We start from the raw sequence: 23,160 nt of genomic DNA, 5'->3' as shown, positions 1-23,160 counted from the left end.
ACAACATCTCCAGGCACTTTACAGTACACCAGATCTGCAATCCCTCACACTAAGCATGCTTGTAGTGACAGTGGAGAGGAAAAACTCCCTTTTAACAGGAAGAAACCTCCAGCAGAACCAGGCTCAGTGTGAGCGGCCATCTGCTGAGGCCGACTGGGGTTCAAGGAGACAGAAGCAGAGATACAAAAAGCAGCTGTAAAAGGTGGCCTGTCCAAGAAACACAGCCAGGCAGACGAGCTCTGAGCCAGCTCCCATGTCAGAGGATGAAAAGAGCACATCCAGCCAGTCACAGTCAGAGAAACAGGACTACACTGGAGAAACAGGCCAATCTCCAACATCTATAAACAAAGGTGTTGTTTATAGTCAGCTAATAATAAATGGAGGTTATCATCACTTATTTCAATGTCGATATTAAGCTAGCTGTTTTGTGAAGACACAAGCCATTTTGGGAAATAAAGCAGAAATGTGGAATTGATCTAAAGAGATAAAAGTTGACATTTTTCACCAAATGTAAAATGAAAACTGGCAGAGATCCAACATCCTAAGCACACCATACAGACAGTCAAACATGAAGGTGGGTCAATATTTCTGACTCAAGTCCTACCATGGGAGTATTTCTCTTATAAAGGGACTGGGGGGCTGTTCAGAGTCATTCAGGATATATATGAACAATAAGGAAATCCTTTAGAATATGTCTTCTTTAGGTATTTTAAATGATTATACCTATTTAATGTAACGATTTGACCCTCTCATCAAACTCTGATTTTTCTACATCAAAACATCTGCATTTTATTTTTATGATATTAAACCTATCGTGTGCAATTAAATACACTGTTCTCCTCAGTTTGAAATGCACATTATTACACATTAGTTTTTTCTAAAGTCCCGGCTTCGCCATTTTGCTTGTTATTAAGCATTTCAAACTATTCATCAGCACTTGCAGTTGTGTTTGTATGCCCTCCCATGAAAGAAAATGGTAAATTCCCACTAGTAATTCATATAAAACCAAACTGAAAAAACAAATAACTATTAAGGATTTACTAAATGATCATTTAGTAAAACAAAATATTGAATTTGAATTTTTATTTTAAAAAATAATTTAAAAAAACCAAACTGTTCCAAGAAAATTAAATAACTTTGCTTATGAACAGTCAATCAACATACCTAACCATTTCCTGAACATTACAGAAAACACCAGCCTCAAAATGTCACTCAATGTTACTCCATTTTTTTTATTTTTTATTTATAATTATATATAGAATTAATATTAGGTTAATTATATATATATCTAATATTAGTATTTTTTTCAATTTACATTTTTTTTATTTATATATATATGGCATTAGCAGCACAACTCAAACCTTTGCAGTTCAACATTTGTCTATAAGCGAAACATGTTTTTGTTTAGAACATTTAAAAGCAATTCAACAAAGTTCGCTTCACTCTAAAATCAACTGTTTTAACTTAACAAAAAAAAAAAAACAATGCAACAGTTTGCATTAATATTCTGAGTTATAAGAACTTATGAAATTATGTTCAGACAGCAAACTGCTTTAAATTAGGTAAATTACCTTTCCCTGATCAGAGGTAAATGAAATCCCCTGTTGCTTAAGAACTGGTAGTATAAATGCTGACAAGTTTTAAAAGTTTCCAAACAGTATTCCAGCATTTTTCAAAGGGATTGTGAGGTTATGAACTTCATTGCCATAATTATAAATATATGTTTTGAATTTGCTAAATAAATAAAAAAGAGTTGCCAAGTTGTTAAGCCAATGACCATTAAAAAAATGTAAGTTATTTCACTAATTAGCCTTAAATTACAGTATTTTTGCATCTGCAAAGTCTCACTTACTTCAGGGCGACAGTGAAAGAATCATAATGACATTCAACACATCTTAAGATCTTAACCAAAAATGTAGTGCAGCTTTTATGCCCAGGAAAAATACAAACTCTTACTAGTATTGCAGCAGTAAACACAATCATTTACTACACAAACAAGCCTTACTCATTCCTATCTCTCTCTGCAACTGATATATCCACAAAGGCAACACTGGGTGAAATTAGGAAAAAAATAAAAATAAAACTTTGCATCTACCACTTTTATCCCTACTATCTATTACTTTTTTGGCAAATTTTTGTACAAAAAATGGCATGGAATTGCAATGCTATCTAAGTTAATAAAGTATCTTATTTACTCATTATTAATTAACCTTATTAATGTATGTCACACAATATAGTTGAGGCTTACAGGAATAAGCAGTAATTTAGTCATGCTTTTCCTCCCACACATCTAAGAGGAAAGAATGATGAATTGATGTCAATCAGCTATGAAAGCCCAATGGGTGGATTAATGGTCAAGAAAAGTAAACTACCTAGATTTTCTAAAAAGTTAAACCTTCATAACCTACTCATACATAAACCTGCTCCATATTTGACATTACAAAACAAAACTTTAAATGTATTTGGTTTATATTTTATTAGGTCAAATTAATGTAAAGATAAAATTTTAAAGCCAGTATTTAATTTATAACTTTAGCTGACATATATTTAAACTTTTATGGTAACATAATCTTTTGAAATTCTAATTAAACTATGCTATTGTTTTTGTAGTTTTACCTTTTGCTAGAGCTTATAGTGGAATAGATCAAGAAATGTCTCATCAGACTACTTGTGTGAAACATTCAGAACACCTTTTAATGATTTAATATTTGAAATGTCTCAGTGCGCTGAGCTGCCTGGAGATATGGCCTGAGGGAGGCGGCGGAGGATGAAGACTGGACTCTGTTTGGACTGACCGTGTTAGGGGCATGAAGCTCTACCAGGTGTTTAAGTCAGTAACTACCTCATTACTGCCATCATCAGGACAAACCACAGCGGCTGAGATCAGCTTCACAAATTAACCGTGTAATTACATTTGTGCTGGAGAGAAGTGAATTCAAAATGCGATCTTCTGTTGTAATAGAGCCTCTTCTTCAGGGAGAGTATCCGTAGCCCATTTCTCTCAGGTCGAGCTTTTAATTTCTGACCTACTGTAGCGTGCTTATACAGCCTGTTTAACAGGGTGTGACAAATGCACCAAGTTCCCCTCTTGAAGATGAACTAAATGGGGACATAATCATTCATAAAAAATGTATTATATTAATGGAGACAGTCCCTTCATGCTGTGTAAACATGCTTGTCTTTGCAGAAAATAAACCATTTCCCAGGGATGATTGAGATCTGCTGCACAGATTCTCTGATGGGGGACTTGAACCAAATGCTGAAACTTTTCTCCAAAGATTACAAAATATTTCCCAGAACATGGAGCTTTCCTGCAGAGTCAGTTTTCCTTCTGTCTCACTGCTACATGACATTTAATTACACCTTAAATGTATCACTTACTAGATGATTTGACTTTGCAGCTACAGTGACTTCTAAGCCTACTCCAGAGCCAAATAACGCAAAAGTTGCTTCAATAAACCAGATATCGGTGCCCATAATAAAAGCATCTGTTAGGAATCCAGTTCGTGTGGTGTGTGTTTTTGTGTTGTTCTCTCTTTCCACCACCAGGTGGAGCCCTGTTCTCGTTGGTCCTCCCACGCACCTGCGGCAGGTTGGCTCATTACTGAGGACTATTTGAGCGGTGGACTGTCACTACTACTCGACGCCAGAGCGTTAGCCAGTTTTGGGTACTCTAGCCAAGCTGAATTTTGCTGAGTCAAACTGAGGCTATGTTTTTTCGCTGAGCCTAACCTACTTTTTGTCTTTGCCTTTTCGGCAGGAAGCCTTCCTGCAAGCTGGATGTTTGGCCTTCTTCCCCTGGAAGGATTGTTTGAGTCTCACACTGAGCAGGGGATTAACCTCCACTCTGTCATGATCAGGCAGGATTTCTAGCCCAAATGTAGAACTCACAGACAGAGAGGCAGGATAAAAGTCCAATAGTTTAATGGATGCAGACAGGGTTCTACCTGGGAGGCAGAGAGGACACAGCAGGTTAGGTTCAGGTTCAGGCTTACAGGTTCAGGTTTACAGGTTCAGGTTTACAGGTTCAGGCAGGCAGGGTGGCTCAGGCTTGCTAACCACGACCAAAGTCAACAATCCGGCCCAGAGTGGAGCTCTCCTCCAGCTTGTGAAGGGAGAGCTTAATGAGCAGATGGGGATCAGCTGCTTCAAATGAGCAACAGCTCTCAGGAGCTCCCAACCGACAGCAGAACCCCTCAGAAAGGGATCCACGTCGCCTTCTGGAGGGCAGATCTCTGGATCCCAACACACAAGTTCCGTTCAAGTCCTCCTGGATTCCCAAGTGACAGTCCTCTCAATAGCTCCTCAGGATCCTACCAAGTCTAAACCTGTCCGCCCTCCAACGAGTCTCTATCTCCGGAAAAACCCACACTAACTGGATTCTGGGAAAAAAGGGTATTCTCAACCAACGTGAGTTCCGTTTTCTCTGTCTCTCCAGTCATCGCTCAAAGTTCCCACGGATCCTGAACTAACCGCTGATACTTCCCTTCCCTCTTCCAGTTCCGGTTCACCAGCGCACTGAGTTTCCTTAATCCTACCCCCGCTGTCCTTATCAATAAACCTGTTCAAACTTTTACCCTGGTTCTCTGAGTCGTTTACTGCATGTGGGTCAGATCTCTTAAGAAAATCATGACAGCATCAGGATCAATAAATCAAGTAAAAAAAAAATCAAACCTGAAGCACACATGATCTGTCAGGCTTACATATCCAAGATGACACTCTTGTAAGCAACACATGCTAGCGAAAAGCATCCCCAAAGTATTCATATTCTCTAAGGCTATTTTTTAAACCTTTTTTTTTTTACATCACAGCCAACTTCAACATCTAGGAACAAAGGCAGAAAACTGAGAAAACAACAAGCAGTCCAGTAGAGTGACAGAAGAATGCAGCAATGAGCAATAGCAATCAGTGAGCTTATATACTTCAGGGAAGAGTGGAGAATGACACGAAAGCACTTGTGTTAATCGAGGGGTTATGTGGAGCAGCTGGGAAGGAAGGAAAGAAGGGTGCCTGATGGAAAAGACCAGTAAATACTGAAGGAAATCAACTAAAACCAAACCAAGAGGAAACCTCTAGCACAAAGGGCATGGATTAGCGGACCACAGTATGGATCGGGACCCACTTGCTGGCTGATCTGGACCCAACCTGATTTAAAACATTTATAAATTACCCTATGTTGTCCAATAGCAGTGTCTAATTTCACTTGCACCACTACTTCTATTTGTACGTTAAAGCCCTCCAGAGCATCCGGTACCAGGTTGCACGTGATACAAATTAGCCAATGAGCTGCTGTCAGTCTGGGTTGCTGCTGCTGCTACTTTTAGACTCAGCGGGCAAACCTGTGACAAGACGGGCGATGAGAAAGAAGGAGAAGACATTGAGAAAAATAGAGCAGAGAAAGTGTGGACTGCTGGAAGAACTGCGGTGAACTGGTGAAATAAAAGTGAAATGGCGTGCTCAAAGATGACCCTGCACATTTTGAATATGTTTGGCTCAACCTGCTGCTGTGAAGCAGGATTCTCCACCATGAACAGAATCATAAATAAATATGGACCCAGGCTCAAAATGAGCACTTTGATATGTGCTTGAGAATGGCTTAGTCTCGATTCAAACCCAGGTTTAAAGCCTTGCAGGGAAGCCTAAAGCCCACTGCTCTCATTAAGACAGAAAAAAGAAAGAAAAAAGAACAAATTGTCAGTTCAGGTGTTTTATGAAAAATATTAATCAGGAAACTGTCTATATACCACAATGAACGATTGTTGTTCTCTACTCAAAAAAACACCTTAGATTTTTAAATGGAAAAATGTTCTATATTTTTAAATATATTTTTGATTTACAAAGTCGATGTATAACATGGATGCATAAACACCTAATTTTATTTCAGTGTTAAATTTTGTTTAAAGTAACAGATTATATTTAAAAATGTCTGGTTGTTGATTTTCTTTATTCGGACCCCATTGATTTTTAATTGGTTACCTCTGCTCTAGAAGAATGCGACTTAACAGGCTGAATAAACAATAATTAGAAGGGTATTAAAACTATATGACACCTCGTTTCCATTTTAAAATCACTTACCATCTTGTTGTCTGTTAAAATCGATTAAACATTCATATTTGTGGCTGGGACATGGAAAAGAAGAAGCAGTGGTTACATAGACGAAATTGTGATATCAGAAGTTGGGGGGGATACAGCTATTTTTTTAATGTAACTACCTTTAGCGTGTTTCACCATCCATTCACAGACCTGCTTCAGTGGTGCATCAGATACTTGCAAAGTGAGCTTCTCACGAGTGACAGGCAATCACACAAAATAAGAAAGTGGGCCAATCAGGAGCTTGTGGGCGGTTTGAACTCAGGGAAGTGGGCAGCTTAATCTACAGTTTTCCGTTTGGTCCTAGTGCTCATCAACATACTGTAGCTGTCAGGATTTGGTTGTGGTTTGAGGACCCAAATGTAGAGGCAGGGACGCAGAGGTTAGTTTATTGTAGATTTAATAAAAGGTTAACAGACAACTGAAGCCGAAATACCAAAATCAAACATGAAAATCATAAAACAAACCAGAAACCATGGAGACTTCAAAGGAAAACCATCATGACGAGGAAGACACAGTAAGACGGAGTTGGAGGAATTTAGACGAGGAACCAGCACTGAGGAACTACACAAGGAGATTATTTATGGCTAACTGAACAAAGAGAGGACTAACGAGCAGATTGGGAGCAGGTGTGAACAGAGCGGACTAAGGAGCTAGGGAAAAAGGAGACCAACCCAAGAGAGCAACAGAGGGCAACAAATAAAAACATGAGAACTGAAATATAACCAGAAAACACAACAAAATAAGAATTAAACCAATAAAACTAGAAACATGGAGCAAAGTTAAACTGAATACTCAAAAGAAAACATAACAGAACCAAGACTGTGTACCATTGTTTTTGGATAGTTAAACGTGCAGGGGACCAAAACGGACATTGTGTCGTATATGTTGTAGGGACATCCTGTGCTCAATTCAACCTATTCTGGTTTGAGAAAGGTTTGGTTCGATTTTTTACCATGGAGTACAATGAACCCTCCCAAAGCAACATGGCAGGTGTTCTGCTGTATTTCGTTTTTGTGGTATAATCTGTTTGTTGTAGGTGCTTTGATAAGTTACAGAGAGCTAACAATAACCAGCCTGCATAGAGCCATAAGTCAAGTCAAGTCAAGTCAGCTTTTATTGTCACTTTCTTCATATGTACAAGACATACAAGGGAAATGAAATTACGTTTACTCTCTAGAAATATACAAATATACAAGAAATATACAAGACTGACATTTAAAAACTGACATAAAGTGCGGGACAGAACAGGTAACAGTGATAAGATAAATATGAAGTATAGACATTACAATAAAAGCAATAAATTATTGCTAATCTAACAGACGCAGTTTTTCAAATAAACTATATGAAGTATTGTCTCCAACTTTAGGACGATGTGTGCATCAACTTCACAAGCTACTCCATAAACAAATACAGGGAGAACTTTGTCGGCAAATGATAAAGAAAATTGTGTTTTACTGTGAAAAACAAATCAGCTATTTTTTTCTTGTTTGTGTGTTTCTATCAATTTGATAGCTGTCGAGCCTCACCATATACGTCAACGCAAGGGCGTAGGTTTGTTTTCAACTTTGGTAGGGACACTATTCTTCAGTTTCATTGGTCCTTTGCAAAAATATGCATGCTCTTTTTTTATGCTTAATGTGAGCTTCAGGGCTCATTTTGTTTAAAGAGAACAGCAGCATTTCTTGCTACATTAATACAAATCTTATAAGCACTACATGGCATGCACTAGATGCTGTTTATCAGTATTTAAAGCATCACTGGCTCTGATGGATGTGGAATTAGGACTTTTTCCACTTTGAAAAGGATTGCATTTAAATTTACCTGCGACTAGGACAGTGTCTATTTAACCAAATATAGTCTAAATATGTCTGTAATATGTGGATTTATCCTGTGTTTTCTTCTGAAGATATAGAATTGTGCAGAGGTAAACAGAGGTAAAACCCACTCTTATTTTTTTTTTCTAATATGCTCTCTCTGGATCATGCAAAATAATACATTCAAGGGACGGTAAATAAATGTATTGTATTTACATGTGCACTGGAACTAGAAGAGGAACTGACACTGAGCATTTAAAATATTAATATTAGAAGTTGTACATCTGGGCTATAGTTACTCTGTGTAGCTAAATTCATGTATTTTATCTAGGGCTGAAACAATTAATCATATTAACAAATTATTTAAATAATCGTGAACTAATTTAGTAATTGATTAATCGTTAACTGGAATATAGGGCCACTTAAATGTGGCTTTAGCCGACAGAGCGACCCACATAGAGCAGGAATCATACCAAGATTGTAAAAAAAAATATGTAAACATTTTGCATTTAGGAAGTAAAACATTTTTGTCTGTCAATATTCTCCATCCAGAACTCTTCCAAAGGAAACGTTTAAACGTTTCTGTTTCACCTGGTTTCATTTCATAAAAGATCTTCTTTAAGGAGCCTTTGGCTATCTGATTAAAAGATAAAATAAAAGAAATCCTAACGTTGTTAACTTACATTTCTCTAGTTCCAAAAATCAAAAAACTCTCTCCTGCTTCTTTACAGAACTCCAATCAGAAGCTTTTGCCTGTTTTAGCGTAGATAATATTAAGTTTTTTAATTTGACTAGTTTCTTGGCCCAATATTAATTTATTTTAGCGTCTTTTTTTTCGCGCTCCAAGCACCCGCACCCGCACACATACAGACTAGAAAACACGCAACCAGAAAGAGAGAAGGCGGAACTTAAGGCAGAATAATCAGAGAGTTAAACCGCGCAGCACAGTTGATGCGCTGCTATGTGAAAGGGACAGGAAAGAGCAGGCAGCTGCAGCTACCAGGCAGAGGAGCTGGGAGAGGAAAAGAAGCGGCTGCTGTATAGTAAATTATAAACATGTTGTTCACATCCGATTATTGGTAGGGACAAATAGGTCCGTCCTAAATTTAGGTAGGGACATGTCCCTATGGTCCCTATGCAAACCTACGCCCATGCGTCAACGGCTTAAACAAGAGAAGATTCGGAAATAAATGAAAGATATCATCATCAAGACGCTGAGATGCCCTCACTCCACCCTAAAGCACAACTGCCTGCCATGTTTTCCCTATCAACACACTGGCAGCGCCTGCTTTGAGATATTCGACTTGGATGTGCTGATGTTAGCAGCTCAAACCATGGCTGCAGGAGGTGAGATGTAGACAGCTCAGTTTGTTGTTAAACCTGCAATTCATTTAGCAAGTTTACGCCTTTCGATTCATCTGTCAGAACTCTAGATCTGCTCGCCTTACGGACAGATTCATGGGCGTAGGTTTGCATAGGGACCATAGGGACATGTCCCTACCAAAATTTTGAACTGACCTAATTGTCCCTACCAATAATTGAATGTGAGCAACATGTTTATAATATACAGCAGTAGTTGTTGCAGCAGTAGCTTCTTTTTCTCTCACAGCTCCTCTGCCTGGTCTCTCCTGTCCCTTTCATGTAGCAGCGCATGGAACTGTGCTGCGCTGTTTAACTCCACTCTCATTGGTTGTTCTGCCTTAAGTTCCGCCTTCTCTCTCTCTGATTGGCTGTTTTCTAGTCCGCGTGTGCTTGGAGCACAACATTGAAAATTTATTCACACTAGAATGCAGCGGTTACTACAATTAATATTAGGCTACAAAACAGTCCCAATAAAAAAAAAAAAATGAATATCATGCACACTAAAAAACAAAAACCTTTTTTTTTCTTTTATAAAACGAAATATTCTGAGTCAGCCAGGAGTTCTGAAGACTGCTGGAAAAATGGGCAAATAAAGGCTGTGAGCCATCAACATTTCTGATTCTTAGCCACAGCCACCTAAAAAAGAAAATGTGAGGGTTTCCTTTTTACCGATATTTAGTTGATATTACTGTTTTCATTTTTTTGTTTTTATTTTTACAATTTTGATATGATAACTGATCTAAGTGGGTTGCTCTGTGGGGAAAGGCACATTTTACATTTATATTACTGTATGTTTTAAAGTCTCTATACTCCAGTTAATGATGAATCACGTACTCAATTAGTTGACGATTATTGAAATAATCAATTAATATCATTAATTTTTTCAGCCCCAGATGAAATACATGAAATTGGCTACACAGAGTAACTACAGCCCAGATGTTCAACTTTTATAGTGAAGTTAATATTTTAATGAATGTATTATTTTGCTTGATACAGAGAGAGAAAAGTAGGTACAAATATTAGAGTGGGGTTTAACTCTGCATAATTCTATATCTTCAAAAGAAAATACTGTATTTAGCTTCTCTCTTAGTCGTTCAAATGAAACCGTTTTCAAAGTGGAAAACAGTCCTAATTCCACATTCTTCAGAGCCGGTGATGCTTCAAACATTGATAAACAGCATCTAATGAGTGTAGAGCTTATAACATTTTTATTAATGGAGCAAAATGTTGCTTTTCTCTTTTAACAATGAATTCCTCTTATCAGCAGAGGCGTGCACAGACATTTTGGGGGGCAGGTGCTCAGGAGGGGGGGAGGGCACTTTTTAGCGCACGTGGAACACTTAATTATAAAAAAAAATACACGCATGTTGAATGAAACTTGACTTTTATTTGTAACATTCTCTAAACGTCAGTTTTCAATGGAAAAAAGTCACACCACCAACAGAACAGACTAAAGCTCATCTTTCTTTTTCTTTCATCTGGCTCATCTCCCCGTTTTCCCTCATCCATCTGCCCTCCCTCATCCATCTGCTCTCCCTCATCCTGGTCTTTTTCTGTCTCTGTGTCTTCCCTGAACTCTTCCTCATCTCCTGTCCTGGTAGATGTTGATGGTATAGAGCTTCCCTGCTGTGACTGGCTACAATATAATAATAATAACCATCATGACAATAATAATAATAATAATAATAATAATAGCTTTAACAAATATGCCACATTAGTTTAAATAATGGGCTATTAGGGCAACATGACTGGAAGTCTTGTCACGTGGATATGACTTATGGTAGCCTACAAAATAATAGCTATTTTAATACCTGCTTCACAAACCACTTAAAAATAAAATGTGAACAGCTTTTAATATTTTTCAATACGATTAACCCTCCTTTCTTGGCATTGTGCTGCAATTACTAAATCAATATACAATTAAGACAGTAAAGAGACCAAAATGTGTTAATTTATGTTGCCTAACAAAACCTATACAACAGAATTCTGAGATTAAAGTCAGAATTTTGACTTGTTTGCCATACTAAACTGAAATAAAATTTTAAAATCAGTTAACTTTTTTTTTTTTTTTCAGTGGCCCTAATCCTCTTCCGTATTTGCAATTGCAAACTCTACCGAAATTATTTGTAGCCTATGTGGTCGTCCTCATGTTATCTGTCATTGGCTTGGGCTACAGTGTAAAACTTTCAGAATCAGAATCAGGTTTATTGCCATTGTTAGTGAAGGAGTTCACAAACTAGGAATTTTTTGTGGTACAATCGTGCAACATGAAACATAATATGGAATAGGTAAATAAAATTATAAAAATATCTAAAAACTGTGGGTATACGTCATGCAATAAAATAGACTAATATATACACTTAAGATAAAAATATGGATATAAAATATAAAAAGTAAAATAGCATCTTACAAGGAGACAACTAGTTTATCTGGTGACCACTCATTAAAATGCTTGTTTGGTGCTGCTGAATGAGACATTTTAATGCACAACAAAATGATTCTGCTTGATCTGTATATTACCTGGCTAATGGGGCACGGGAGAAGCAGCCTGTCAGCGACCGTTCCTGCTATCTGAAGACGCTACTGAACTGCTATGATGCTGCACATCTGGCATGCCCTGCGGGCGACCGCGCGAGGTCACGTGACAAAGGAAGAGAGAGAGAGAGAGAGAGAGAGAGAGAGAGAGAGAGAGAGAGAGAGTGTCGTTTGTGCGTAAGGAGGTGGCTCATTTCGGGGCATTGTTTCAGTTATTTTTAGTGGCTCTGGAGATCCTTTCAAAACCGACCTCAGTAAAATCTTATTAATATTAATAATAAAAAAAACAAGTTTCAAAAGGGCATTTTCTTTGATAAAGGGCAAACTTCCTAGTGCTTTAGCACCACCTAGTGTCTATGTATGCACGCCCCTGCTTATCAGTACGGATGCTCACATCGAGCATAAACAAAGGGCACGCATATTGCATAGCACCAATGACACCTGACCAATAGTGTCCCTACCAAAGTTCAAATCAAACCTACGCCCTTGGACAGATTAAAACATTTGCTAAAGGTTTCTGTCCATTGATGTTCAATTTAACTTAAAAGGGACCCATCATTTCTCTTACTTTTTCTTTAACACTTTAAAGCCTTGACCATTAAGTAATTGACACTATACATGTCTGATTGTGTAAATAACAAAAATATTGCACTCAAGATGCAGAGGTCTCAAATGCTCATGTATCAAATGTGAAATATATAAATATGGCTTTAGAGGTTTAATGGTTGAGTTTTTGGTTTAGACTGAATCTTGTTGTGGAATAAAATATGTAAAAAAAAGAAAGTCAGCAAAAGAAAGGGTTGTCTGAGAGGCGTTAGCTTGACCATCTTACAGACGGCACTCTATCCAGGAATTTATAAGCCCTCTATTGTCCGTCTTAATTGCTCTATGATCCAGAGCATAATTGCTTTTTATATCAGATGTAATATAAACATGCTAAAAGTCCAACTCCTAGTGGATGCCCCTAAAAATAATAACAAATATTGTAAAAATGTGGATTTAAGTTCAGATTTATAACAAAAAAGTTTGATGGCAGATGTGTCAGGGGTTACCCTGTTTAAGGTATTTAAGTTTTAGAGGGCAATTACATTTTACATGGAGACAGTATGTCTTTTTTTTTTTTTTTTTTTTTTTTTTTTACACTTTACAATAACTGTCATTTATAAATGGTAAAGAGACAATTTTTCAATGATTCATGGAACATTTAGAACATGCATCTAAGCCATTTGTAAAATGTAAATCATGTATTTAGGTATTAAGCCCACAGATGTTACAGTTAGAGTAAGTTCAATATGTTAAATAAAAAATAAAGCATGACAATATGATCTGTTTACCTCTTAGTAATGGTAATATAAATGATTATCAAACATTAATGAACAATCTATTATTCATTAAAAAATGTTCTCTTTAACCATTTATACATGATGGTTATAATGGTTGTTGGAAAGTGTTTTTAAAACGTTTTTTCTCTCCTAAAAATTTGAGTAATTTGAAAGCAGATTGTTATATTGAATTAGATTATAAAAGTTGGTTTGATGATCTGGGATATTAAATCAGAAAAAAGAAAAATATTCAAACTGGAAGGAAGAAACAGAAAAAAAATGAATAAAGTGGAACTTTAAAAGGCTGTAAACCCTTAATGCCCTATTTACGATTTTCCAGCAAGCAAGGTTCAGAAGTAACGTTCATTAAAGTGTGTTTCTGCATGTCCAGGTGAATCACTCCCTGAGTTTCTCCACTGACTCTGAGCTAAACCTGGAGGTAAAGGAAGCTCTGCTGTACAATAACCCGGCTCTCTTCAACCTGGGCGCCTGTGAACGTCACACCATGGCGGAGAGATGCAGGGTGAAGGACAGGCTGCAGCAAAACCTCCCCACTGAGGCCAGGTGAGGAAATGAGGTGTGGAGTTTGCCTTCAAGGTCACAGCAAGACACACACACAGATATATCATTGTAGGTCTGCATTGGACACACAGGTAGCAGAGGCATGTTATTGCACACATTTATGTTTGACCACCAGGAGAGAGGAGCTGCGACAGTGCAAGGCAGCCATAGTGGAACAGATGGAGGAGTATGAAGCCAAACACCTATGGGGGGGTAAAACAGATCTACCTCACAGGTGCTTCCAACACAGCAGCTCGCTCTTCCAGAATATGGCTGCATCCAAGGCCAGGGGGGGGAGTGTGCTTGGCGGGTGGAACGTTTGGATGACAAGAGGTAGTCCAGTTAGAGGTCAGAAGTTCAGAGCAGAAAAAGAGGAAAGCTTAAATCATTCATGTAGAATAATATGCTGACAGTGGATCTAAAAGTCTATACCCCAGGTAAAATAATGGCAATAATAAATGTGGCATATATCCAGTACATGTAAGTTGAGAAACAATTCAAATGTGTTTTAAAATTAAAGCTACATGCAAAAAAATCTGCAAACCTGGTTGCATCAGTTCAGTGGTGGTTAATTAATGAATGACACCCAGGAAGCACCCTGCCTATTCACTCATTTATTTACTCATTCGTTTGTAGTTCTAGATCTAATAGATGGAGCTTTTTGTATTCCTCAATGGAGGAAGGCTGAAAACATAATTCACAAAAAAAGAGTAAAGGATTAAAGGAGTAAAGGATAAAGAGTAAAGGATTTTGCCAAAAAAATGTCGGACTCCGTAATTTTCTCTGGTCTGCTCCCTGATCTGACCAGTGATGACATGTTTAGCCGCATGTCGTCATTCAATCGCTGGTTGTCTAGGTGGTGCCCTGAAAACAACGTGGGCTACATTAATAATTGGCAATCCTTTTGGGGAAAGCCTGGTCTGATTCGGAGAGACGGCATCCATCCCACTTTGGATGGTGCAGCTCTTCTTTCTAGGAATCTGGCCACATTTATTAGTCCTCCAAAACCCTGACCACCCAGGGTGCAGACCAGGAAGCAGAGTTGTAGTTTAACACACATCTCTGCAGCTTCTCTACTGTTACCCACTCTTTACTCCATCCAGACAGTGTCTTGCCCACGACCAAAATCTAATAAATTAGCAAAGATTCCCAAAGGAGTAAATCATGATAATCTAATTAAAATCAAAATAACTCCAATTGGGGAAAAAGTTAAAACAATTAAATGCGGTCTGTTTAACATAAGATCGCTTTCCTCTAAAAGTCTACTAGTTAATGACTTGATTTGTGATAATCACATTGACTTGTTTTGCCTTACAGAAACCTGGCTGCAGCAAGAGGATTATGTGAGCATAAATGAGGCAACTCCTTCAAGCTATTTAAATTTTCACATCCCCAGAAGTTCTGGGCGAGGAGGAGGAGTAGCAACAATCTTCCAGTCTGACTTACTGATTACTCCCAAAACAATTAATACCTACAACTCTTTTGAACATTTAACCCTTAATTTCCCTGATCCAAATTTCAAGGCAAGAAAACCTCTTCTTTTTGTAACTTTGTATCGTCCACCAGGTCCTTACTCTGAATTTTTAGATGAGTTTTCAGAGTTCCTTTCTGATTGGTATTAAATACTGACAGGGTCATCATAGTGGGAGATTTTAACATCCATGCTGACATTGAAGGCGATAGGTTAAGAGCAGCCTTTAATGCTATCTTAGACACTATTGGCTTTGTTCAAAATGTGAATAGTCCCACGCATTCTCATCTTCATACTTTGGATCTTGTGCTGACATACGGCATAGAATGTGAAGAAATAACAGTATTTCCTCACAACCCTGTCCTCTCTGACCACTTTCTAATAACCTTCAGGATTACTTTAACAGAGTTCTCCTCCCCCAAAAGAAGGTTTAATTTTAGTAGATCTTTATCAGATAGTGCAGTTATAAATTTTAAAGAATCTGCTTCACTTTCTCTCTCCTCTGTGTCACTGAGCAGTGCTGCAGAGTGCAAAAGCTTAGCTTATTCCCCTTCACAGGTTGATGATTTTGTTGATGGGGTTGCTAGTTCTCTCTGATTGCCTTAGACAACGCAGCTCCTTTGAAAATGAAAACCGTTAAAAATAGAAAGCTTGCTCCTTGGTTTAATGCAGAGCTGCATACTTTGAAGCAAAATGCTAGGAAACTGGAGAGAAAATATCGCTCCACAGGCCTGCGAGAGTCCTTCCTAGTCTGGAAAAATGGTTTACTGCTGTATAAGAGGACCCTTTGTAAAGCAAGAGCAGCATACTTCTCCTCATTAATAGAGGAGAATAAGAATAATCCTAGATTTCTTTTTAATACAGTTGCCAAACTCACCCAGAGCCATATCTCTGTTGAACCGTCCATTCCACCTGCTCTTAGCAGCAATGATTTTATGGGATTCTTTATAAATAAGATTGATCTTATTAAAAATAAGATCATAAGCACTCCTCTATCCGCGATTGTACCTGAGGTAGTCATGGAATCTGAACCGGGTTTAGACTGCTTTGATCCAGTTGAACTCTCTGAATTAGCAAAATTATTGTCTTCATCTAAGCCTTCAACTTGTATGTTAGATCCAGTTCCAACCAGGTTATTTAAGGAGGTATTCCCTTTGATCTCCTCCTCCATTTTAGATGTGATTAATCTATCTCTGTTACAGGGATATGTACCTAAAGCTTTTAAGGTTGCTGTAATTAAACCTCTGCTTAAGAAACCGTCTCTTGACCCAGATGACTTGGTCAATTATAGACCTATATCCAATCTTCCTTTCTTATCCAAAATTCTTGAGAAAGTAGTTGCCAAACAAGTTTGCGATCACTTCCACCATAATGAACTTTTTGAAGAGTTTCAGTCTGGCTTTAGAGCTCATCATAGCACTGAAACAGCTCTGGTGAAAGTCACTAATGATATTCTCATGGCCTCAGATAATGGACTTGTATCTGTGCTCGTCCTGTTGGATCTTAGTGCTGCATTTGATACAGTTGACCATAATATTCTTTTAGAAAGACTTGAATATTTTGTTGGAATTAAAGGAACAGCACTAGACTGGTTTAAATCTTATCTATCTGATCGAATTCAGTTTGTTCATGTTAATGATAGATCTTCCTCATGCTCAAAGGTTACCTGTGGAGTACCACAGGGATCAGTGCTAGGACCAATTCTCTTTACTTTATACATGCTCCCAATTGGTAGAATTATTAGACAGCATGGGATTAATTTCCACTGTTATGCTGATGATACCCAGCTATATCTGTCTATAAATCCAGATGAAGCTAACCCATTACATAGATTACAGGCATGTCTTGAAGACATAAAAACCTGGATGACTCTTAACTTTCTGCTTCTGAATGCAGACAAAACAGAAGTTATAGTCTTTGGACCAGAGTCTCTGAAAAAGAAACTGATTAGCCAGTCACTTCATTTGGATGGGATTAAACTGATTTCAGATAATAAAGTAAAAAATCTTGGTGTTATTTTTGATCAGGACCTGTCATTTAAATCCCATATCAAAGAGGTTTCTAGAATTTCCTTCTTTCATCTGAGGAACATTGCAAAAATTAGAAATATCCTGTCCAGGGGTGATGCTGAGAAACTAGTCCATGCATTTGTTACTTCAAGGCTGGACTATTGTAATTCTTTACTATCAGGAAGTCCACAAACTGTAGTTAAAAGCCTTCAGCTGATCCAAAATGCTGCAGCCAGAGTTCTAATGAAAATTAAAAAGAGAGATCATATCTCGCCTATCCTGGCTTCTCTTCATTGGCTTCCTGTTAAATCAAGAATAGAATTTAAAATCCTCCTTCTCACATATAAAGCCTTAAATGGCCAAGCTCCATCTTATATCAGAGATCTGATTGTTCCTTATGTTCCTAACAGAGCACTTCGCTCTCAATCTGCAGGTTTACTAGTGGTTCCTAGAATTTCTAAAAGTAGAATGGGAGGCAGATCTTTTGGTTATCAGGCTCCTCTCCTGTGGAACCAACTACCAGTTTTAGTCCGTGAGGCAGACACCCTGTTTATAGATGTTGGAGATCGGCCTGTTTTCCAGTGTGGTCCTGTTTCTCTGACTGTGACTGAGTGGATGTGCTCTCTTCGTCCTCTGGCATGGGAGCTGCCTTGGAGCTCGTCTGCCTGGCTGTGTGTTTCCTGGACGGGGCCGCCTTTTACAGCTGCTTTTTGTATCTCTGCTTCTGTCTCCTTGAACCCCAGTCGGCCTCGGCAGATGGCCGCTCACACTGAGCCTGGTTCTGCTGGAGGTTTCTTCCTGTTAAAAGGGAGTTTTTCCTCTCCACTGTCGCTACAAGCATGCTTAGTGTGGGGGATTGTATTTGAGTCAATGAGTCAATGAGTCAATGCAATCAACTGGTTTTCCTTAGATAGAAAACTTTGTATCAATTTGACTGTATGATCTGGTTGAACTGTAAAGTGCCTTGAGATGACATGTGTTGTGAATTTGGCGCTATATAAATAAACTGAATTGAATTGAATAAAAATTTAAACCCCTGTCTTTTTAGCAGACTGTGGTCTATTGGTTGATTATTTATGGCCTCAAACATAAGTGTCACAATTCAACAAATAAATACCTTTGAAATAATTATTCAAATGGCTCATCAATTTATTAAAACTGACTAACTAATAACTACAGAATGTATTTTAATAAATATATAATTTGTTTAATGTAGTGATTTAATTTATGTAAATATATTTATTTCATGATTTAATAAATTATTCAATGTTCTTATGCTGAAGCACACCAGGAATAGATTTAACTGTCACACATCCATAAAGGTAAAGAGGCGGGACTATGGCTGCTCCCTAGAAACCTCATCTTCTCATTGGCTGCCTCTCACCAATGAAGATAAAACGACTTCATCCTGGTTTTCTTTTACTCTAAAGTTGATAATATCACACAAAAAGGTAGAAATACATTTTACAATCTGTTAATGTTTATTTAAAGTACATTAGATGAAAATCTCCAGCCTCTATGTCCCTAGTTTTGTCTGAAATATAACTGAAATATATCTTGAGTTTGCTGGTGAAGATTCTCTGTCATCCAGGTCATAGTCATTCCAAAAAAGTTATAAAACAATCAGACAAAAATACAGGTCCACTCCTTAGTAATGGGAAGTCTTCAATGACTCCCATTACTATTTTTTCAGTTCAATTTGCATTTTTTCAAAGACATAACAAGGCCTTTGTTTGGGCCACCCTATAAGCCTGGAACTCAATGCCACTCCAGACAGCTTTCAGGATGGGAAGCAAAACATCTTCAAACTTGGGGGGAAAAAGTCCAGTGTTTTGTTTTTTTAACATGAGAGTGCATGCTGTGGTATTAAGGGAGCTGCTGGAATCAAAGTTAGCCCCACCCACTAATTAACGCCTGCTCATGCCCTCTAATTAATATTTTAAAGGTCAAAGTAGCTGTAGTTGCTCACCCACTTTGCCTAAATAAAGTCCAACATCTTTTTTAAGAATATTTTCTACTTTTCTAGCAAAAATATTAACTTTGGGTGAAAGAAAACAAGGAAGAACTCTCATCTTGCTCAGTGAGAAGCAGCCAATCACATCTCAGGGTTTCTATGGAAGCATCCTTATTCCTGCCTCCATGACTTTGATGGATGTGTGACAGTTTACATTTTTCTAAAGCAGGAACATGAAATAATTGATTTAATCATGAAATAATTATGCTCCCTTTTTAAACGAAATCAGTATTTTTAACTGAGGCATATATACATCTCTCTCTCTCTCTCTCTCTCTCTCTCTCTCTCTCTCTCTCTCTATATATATATATATATATATATATATATATATATATATATATATATATATATATATATATATATAATATATATTATATATATATATATATATATAATATATTATAATATAATATATATATTATAATTATATATAATGTGTTATATAATTATTTATTTATTAAAGCTGTTTTTTCTGTTTGAATAAATGTATAACACATATAAATAATTATTCCATACATTACGTATTTATTGTTTTGTGGCACTATTCATCCTCCATACATTTGATGTCTGTGGTATTGCTTTGTTTTTTGCACCATCTTTAAAATATTTTGGGATAATGGCAGATTCTTAGATATTCTCTGAAAATACAACAATCTTGGTGTGAAGATGATTCCATACCAAATAAACTCCACATTGCTTGAGTTCCAGTGTGAACTCTCCACATTCAGAGATGGTGTGATCTTGTCTCTTTGTGTCGTTCCACCATGTTCTCTCACAAGGGCATCAACAATGTAGACGACCTGCAGGGGCAGAGGCCAGGCTGATGGCCTCCATGCCCCGCTGCATTAATGCAGTAATTTCTTCAGGGGGGGACACTAACCAAAACATTGAAATTAACCAATAATTAAACCAATAAATTCCTTTTTATTATCTTTTTTTATCTTATATTTCGAGAAATCAAATGTTTGCTTTCCATTAGCTGTGAGTTAAAATATTAAAATCGGTGCAAGTAATGCTGCATATTAATCTGATTATAATGAAGTTGCATGAATTTGACTTTAAATTAATCATGTACAGTAAAACTTTTGGTGATTTTCTAGTTGAACTAAAATGCACCCCTTAATTCAAGCTGCTTTGTTTCAATGTGCATAAAATAAAAATACTCTCTTATCCAAAGGTTCTTTTTTCTTTTGACACACAGATGACTCTATGGGATAGAATTTGTCTTTATTAAATAAATATTTTAAATTTATAATAAATTACAATTCATTCAGACAATGTATAAAGTTGGTGTCTGTTTTCAGGCAGCAGATGCAGGAGCTGTCTGAAAGAGCGGGACATGAAGGCTAGGAGAAGGAGGGAGTTGAAGCGGTAGACAGTAGGAAAGAGGGTCAAACAGCAAACTTCCCTCTGACCTGCTGTCTTCCTGTTTGTCCATTGATGAAGCTCAGGTGCAGTGTCCTCATAGGACCACAGGAGGGCCCCACACAGCTAAATCCTGAGATGAATGGCTCATCTCTTAGTAGACCCCTCAGAGTTGATGCTCACTCACCAAATTTACATAAAAGAGAGGTGCCATTGTGCATATATATATATATATTTCATTGGATATATCCATTTCAAATAAAGATTTTACTGTCATTGAATAACAAACAGAGACTCTGATGCTTCTAAATGTTTATAAATCATAAATACAGACCAAGACAAAACAAACAAATTAGATCAAACATTTATGTGTCTCTGCAGTCCCCTCTTTCTGGAGTTCTTTTGGGTTCAGAAGCTGCAGATATGCAGGAGGAGGAGGTGAATGAGGACCGGCTCCACTCTCTGCTGCAGAGAAAGAAGCTAGTGGAGGGCCTGAACCGGACAGAGGGAGCGGGGGTCTTTAGTGGACGCCACCACCGAAGTGAAGATCAAAGAAAAGACCTTTGTTGAGCTGTGACTTCTTTTGTTCCAGGAGGATTTCCTGACACGGTTCTTTTAGGGAACAATGCAGCAAACAACAGCAGAGAACACAGCAGGCTATTAAATGGTCACCTCCAGGATTATTCATACTCTGCAAACTTTTCTGTTGCAGCAGCAAACTGCAGTGTATTTTACTGTGCTACACAAAGCGATGCTTGTTAAAAATGAAATCTAATTAAAAATGTATTTTAAATTTTTCTTATTGTGACAGCTTTGCCAAGTGGTAGCCTATAAAAAAAAACAACTTTATTCATTTTAAAGACACAATAAACTCATCCTCCTTTAATCTAATAATCCTAATAAAAATCTACTACAAATGTAGAAGACTCCCTCTATATGCTCGTCAAAGAAGAATGTCAAAAAGAAAATTAATGTTGAAGAAAAAACTATATAAAATCCAGTTTGCTTTTTCCCAGAAAAAAGGTGGAAAAGGCAGGAGATGGGGCAGAGGTTCACCTTCCTACCAGATAGAGCTGCTGAATACAACGGCCCGATCAAAGCAAAGGAAATGTGAACTTGTTAGGCAAATATTTTAGCTTCTAGTTCTGCAAAAGCAGCTTTAATTACAAAAAAGGTAGTTCAGCAAAGCACTGACTCTGGGAAGAATACGAAGATACATGACACTTTTGTATTTTTAGCTGGATTTCTGAATCCAAGTCATTTGCTTCCAGTTTCATGTTGGAACTAATAATTTAAATCCAATATAATTCATTACAGTTCCATGATCATGATGTGACAAAAAAGAAAAAAACTGAAGCTGACAACCATCTAAAATATGACCAGTTAAAAAAAAAAACATATTATTACTGCTCTAATTAGTCAATCTGTATGTTTGTGCAATTTTATTGGAAAAACAAAAAAGTATTCTTTTTTTGTGCTCATTTTAATTCCAACAACATGTAGCTGCTGGAATTATCATAATTTAATAAAATTAGCAATAAGAACATATGTCACATTAACAGTGAAAAAAAAAAAAGAGTATCTGGTAAAGAAGAGGATGATGTTTATTCCTGTTTCCTCAGATAATCCCTAATTTTTCACAGTAAAATTCCACCTGAATTAGTACATAAAAAATATATAAAATAATTTCATTGTTATACAGATGTTTCACTGATCAGTTCTTTTTTTTTTTTACCCATTTATATTTCTATAACTTAACCCCTTGATTCAGGCAAATTTGACATTTGATGCTGCAGGATTTTGGGTGTGCAAAGAAGACATTGCTGAAAATCAAAATAACTGTGACATTTGCTCAGTCTGAACATTCTTCACTCTGCTTAAAAATCCTTGTGACATAATCAAGATGCAATTGTGATTGTTTTGCTGCATCAGCCCTACTGCTGTGTGTGATTCAGCAGCAGTTGCCCAGCCTCACCTTGCAGCAGAGGAGCCTGAACCAGACCTGCAGCCGGAAGCTGGGAGACACAGCAGGATGGGAGAAAGATGCACAACCTGCAACATCAAACTGGGACCAGGTCCGGTTAGAGACCAGCACCAACTGAAAACAGGTGAGTCATGTCTTTGCTGCTTTTTTTTTTTTTTTGCTTCCTTTTTTTTTTTAGATTTTACTCAGAAGAACAGCTGCTGCATTTTTCTCTTGTCTCTATTGTTTTTTTTCCATTTGAAAAAAAGAAATAAAAGTAGATGCAACAGAAATAGTTTTTTAAAGACTTCTAAATTGTAAAATGTGTAATAAACATTAAATCCTCATCATCCAACAAATACATGTTTGAAATAATCAATTGGATTGAATAAATAGCCTCTCGGTTAAAAACCTTTCTCGCTTGCCGCTCATTTCATTGTCCTTCTCTTTTCAGTTTACAGCTCTGTGGCTGTCACAAAGTCCAGAGGAAGGGTCCCCATCATAAACCTGCTCCCTAAAAGAGGCCTGTGCTGTGCCCACACGCCCCACCACCCCTCAGACCTCCAGAGCCCCGTTGCTCAGCAGGCCTGGCTCTTCTCTCTCCTCGTCCAGAGCACGTCCTGCAGCCCCCAGCTCAGGAAAGGACTTTGA

At 37.5% G+C, this 23,160-nt stretch overlaps 1 protein-coding gene across 1 annotated transcript; it reads left to right on the top strand.

The window, feature by feature from the left end:
• Positions 1 to 2,730: 2,730 nt before the first annotated feature.
• On the top strand, positions 2,731 to 23,160 carry ttll6 (tubulin tyrosine ligase-like family, member 6; the record flags this gene model as incomplete). The annotated part of the gene is given in 16 exon segments (XM_038283483.1): positions 2,731 to 2,779; positions 2,782 to 2,822; positions 3,188 to 3,318; positions 3,402 to 3,429; positions 4,302 to 4,410; positions 6,937 to 7,079; positions 7,460 to 7,516; positions 9,101 to 9,225; positions 9,227 to 9,254; positions 13,518 to 13,690; positions 13,824 to 14,080; positions 19,961 to 20,034; positions 20,928 to 21,087; positions 21,139 to 21,202; positions 22,479 to 22,654; positions 22,964 to 23,160. Coding segments are annotated over 16 exon segments (1,812 nt in total), but the record flags the coding sequence as incomplete, so codon positions are not given.

This window comes from Cyprinodon tularosa, unplaced genomic scaffold, assembly GCF_016077235.1.
Source record: "Cyprinodon tularosa strain WSP-4 unplaced genomic scaffold, ASM1607723v1 ctg194, whole genome shotgun sequence".
Taxonomy (NCBI): Eukaryota; Metazoa; Chordata; class Actinopteri; order Cyprinodontiformes; family Cyprinodontidae; genus Cyprinodon; species Cyprinodon tularosa.
Note: the sequence above shows the minus strand (reverse complement) of the source record. Positions and strands in the feature narration are given on the sequence as shown.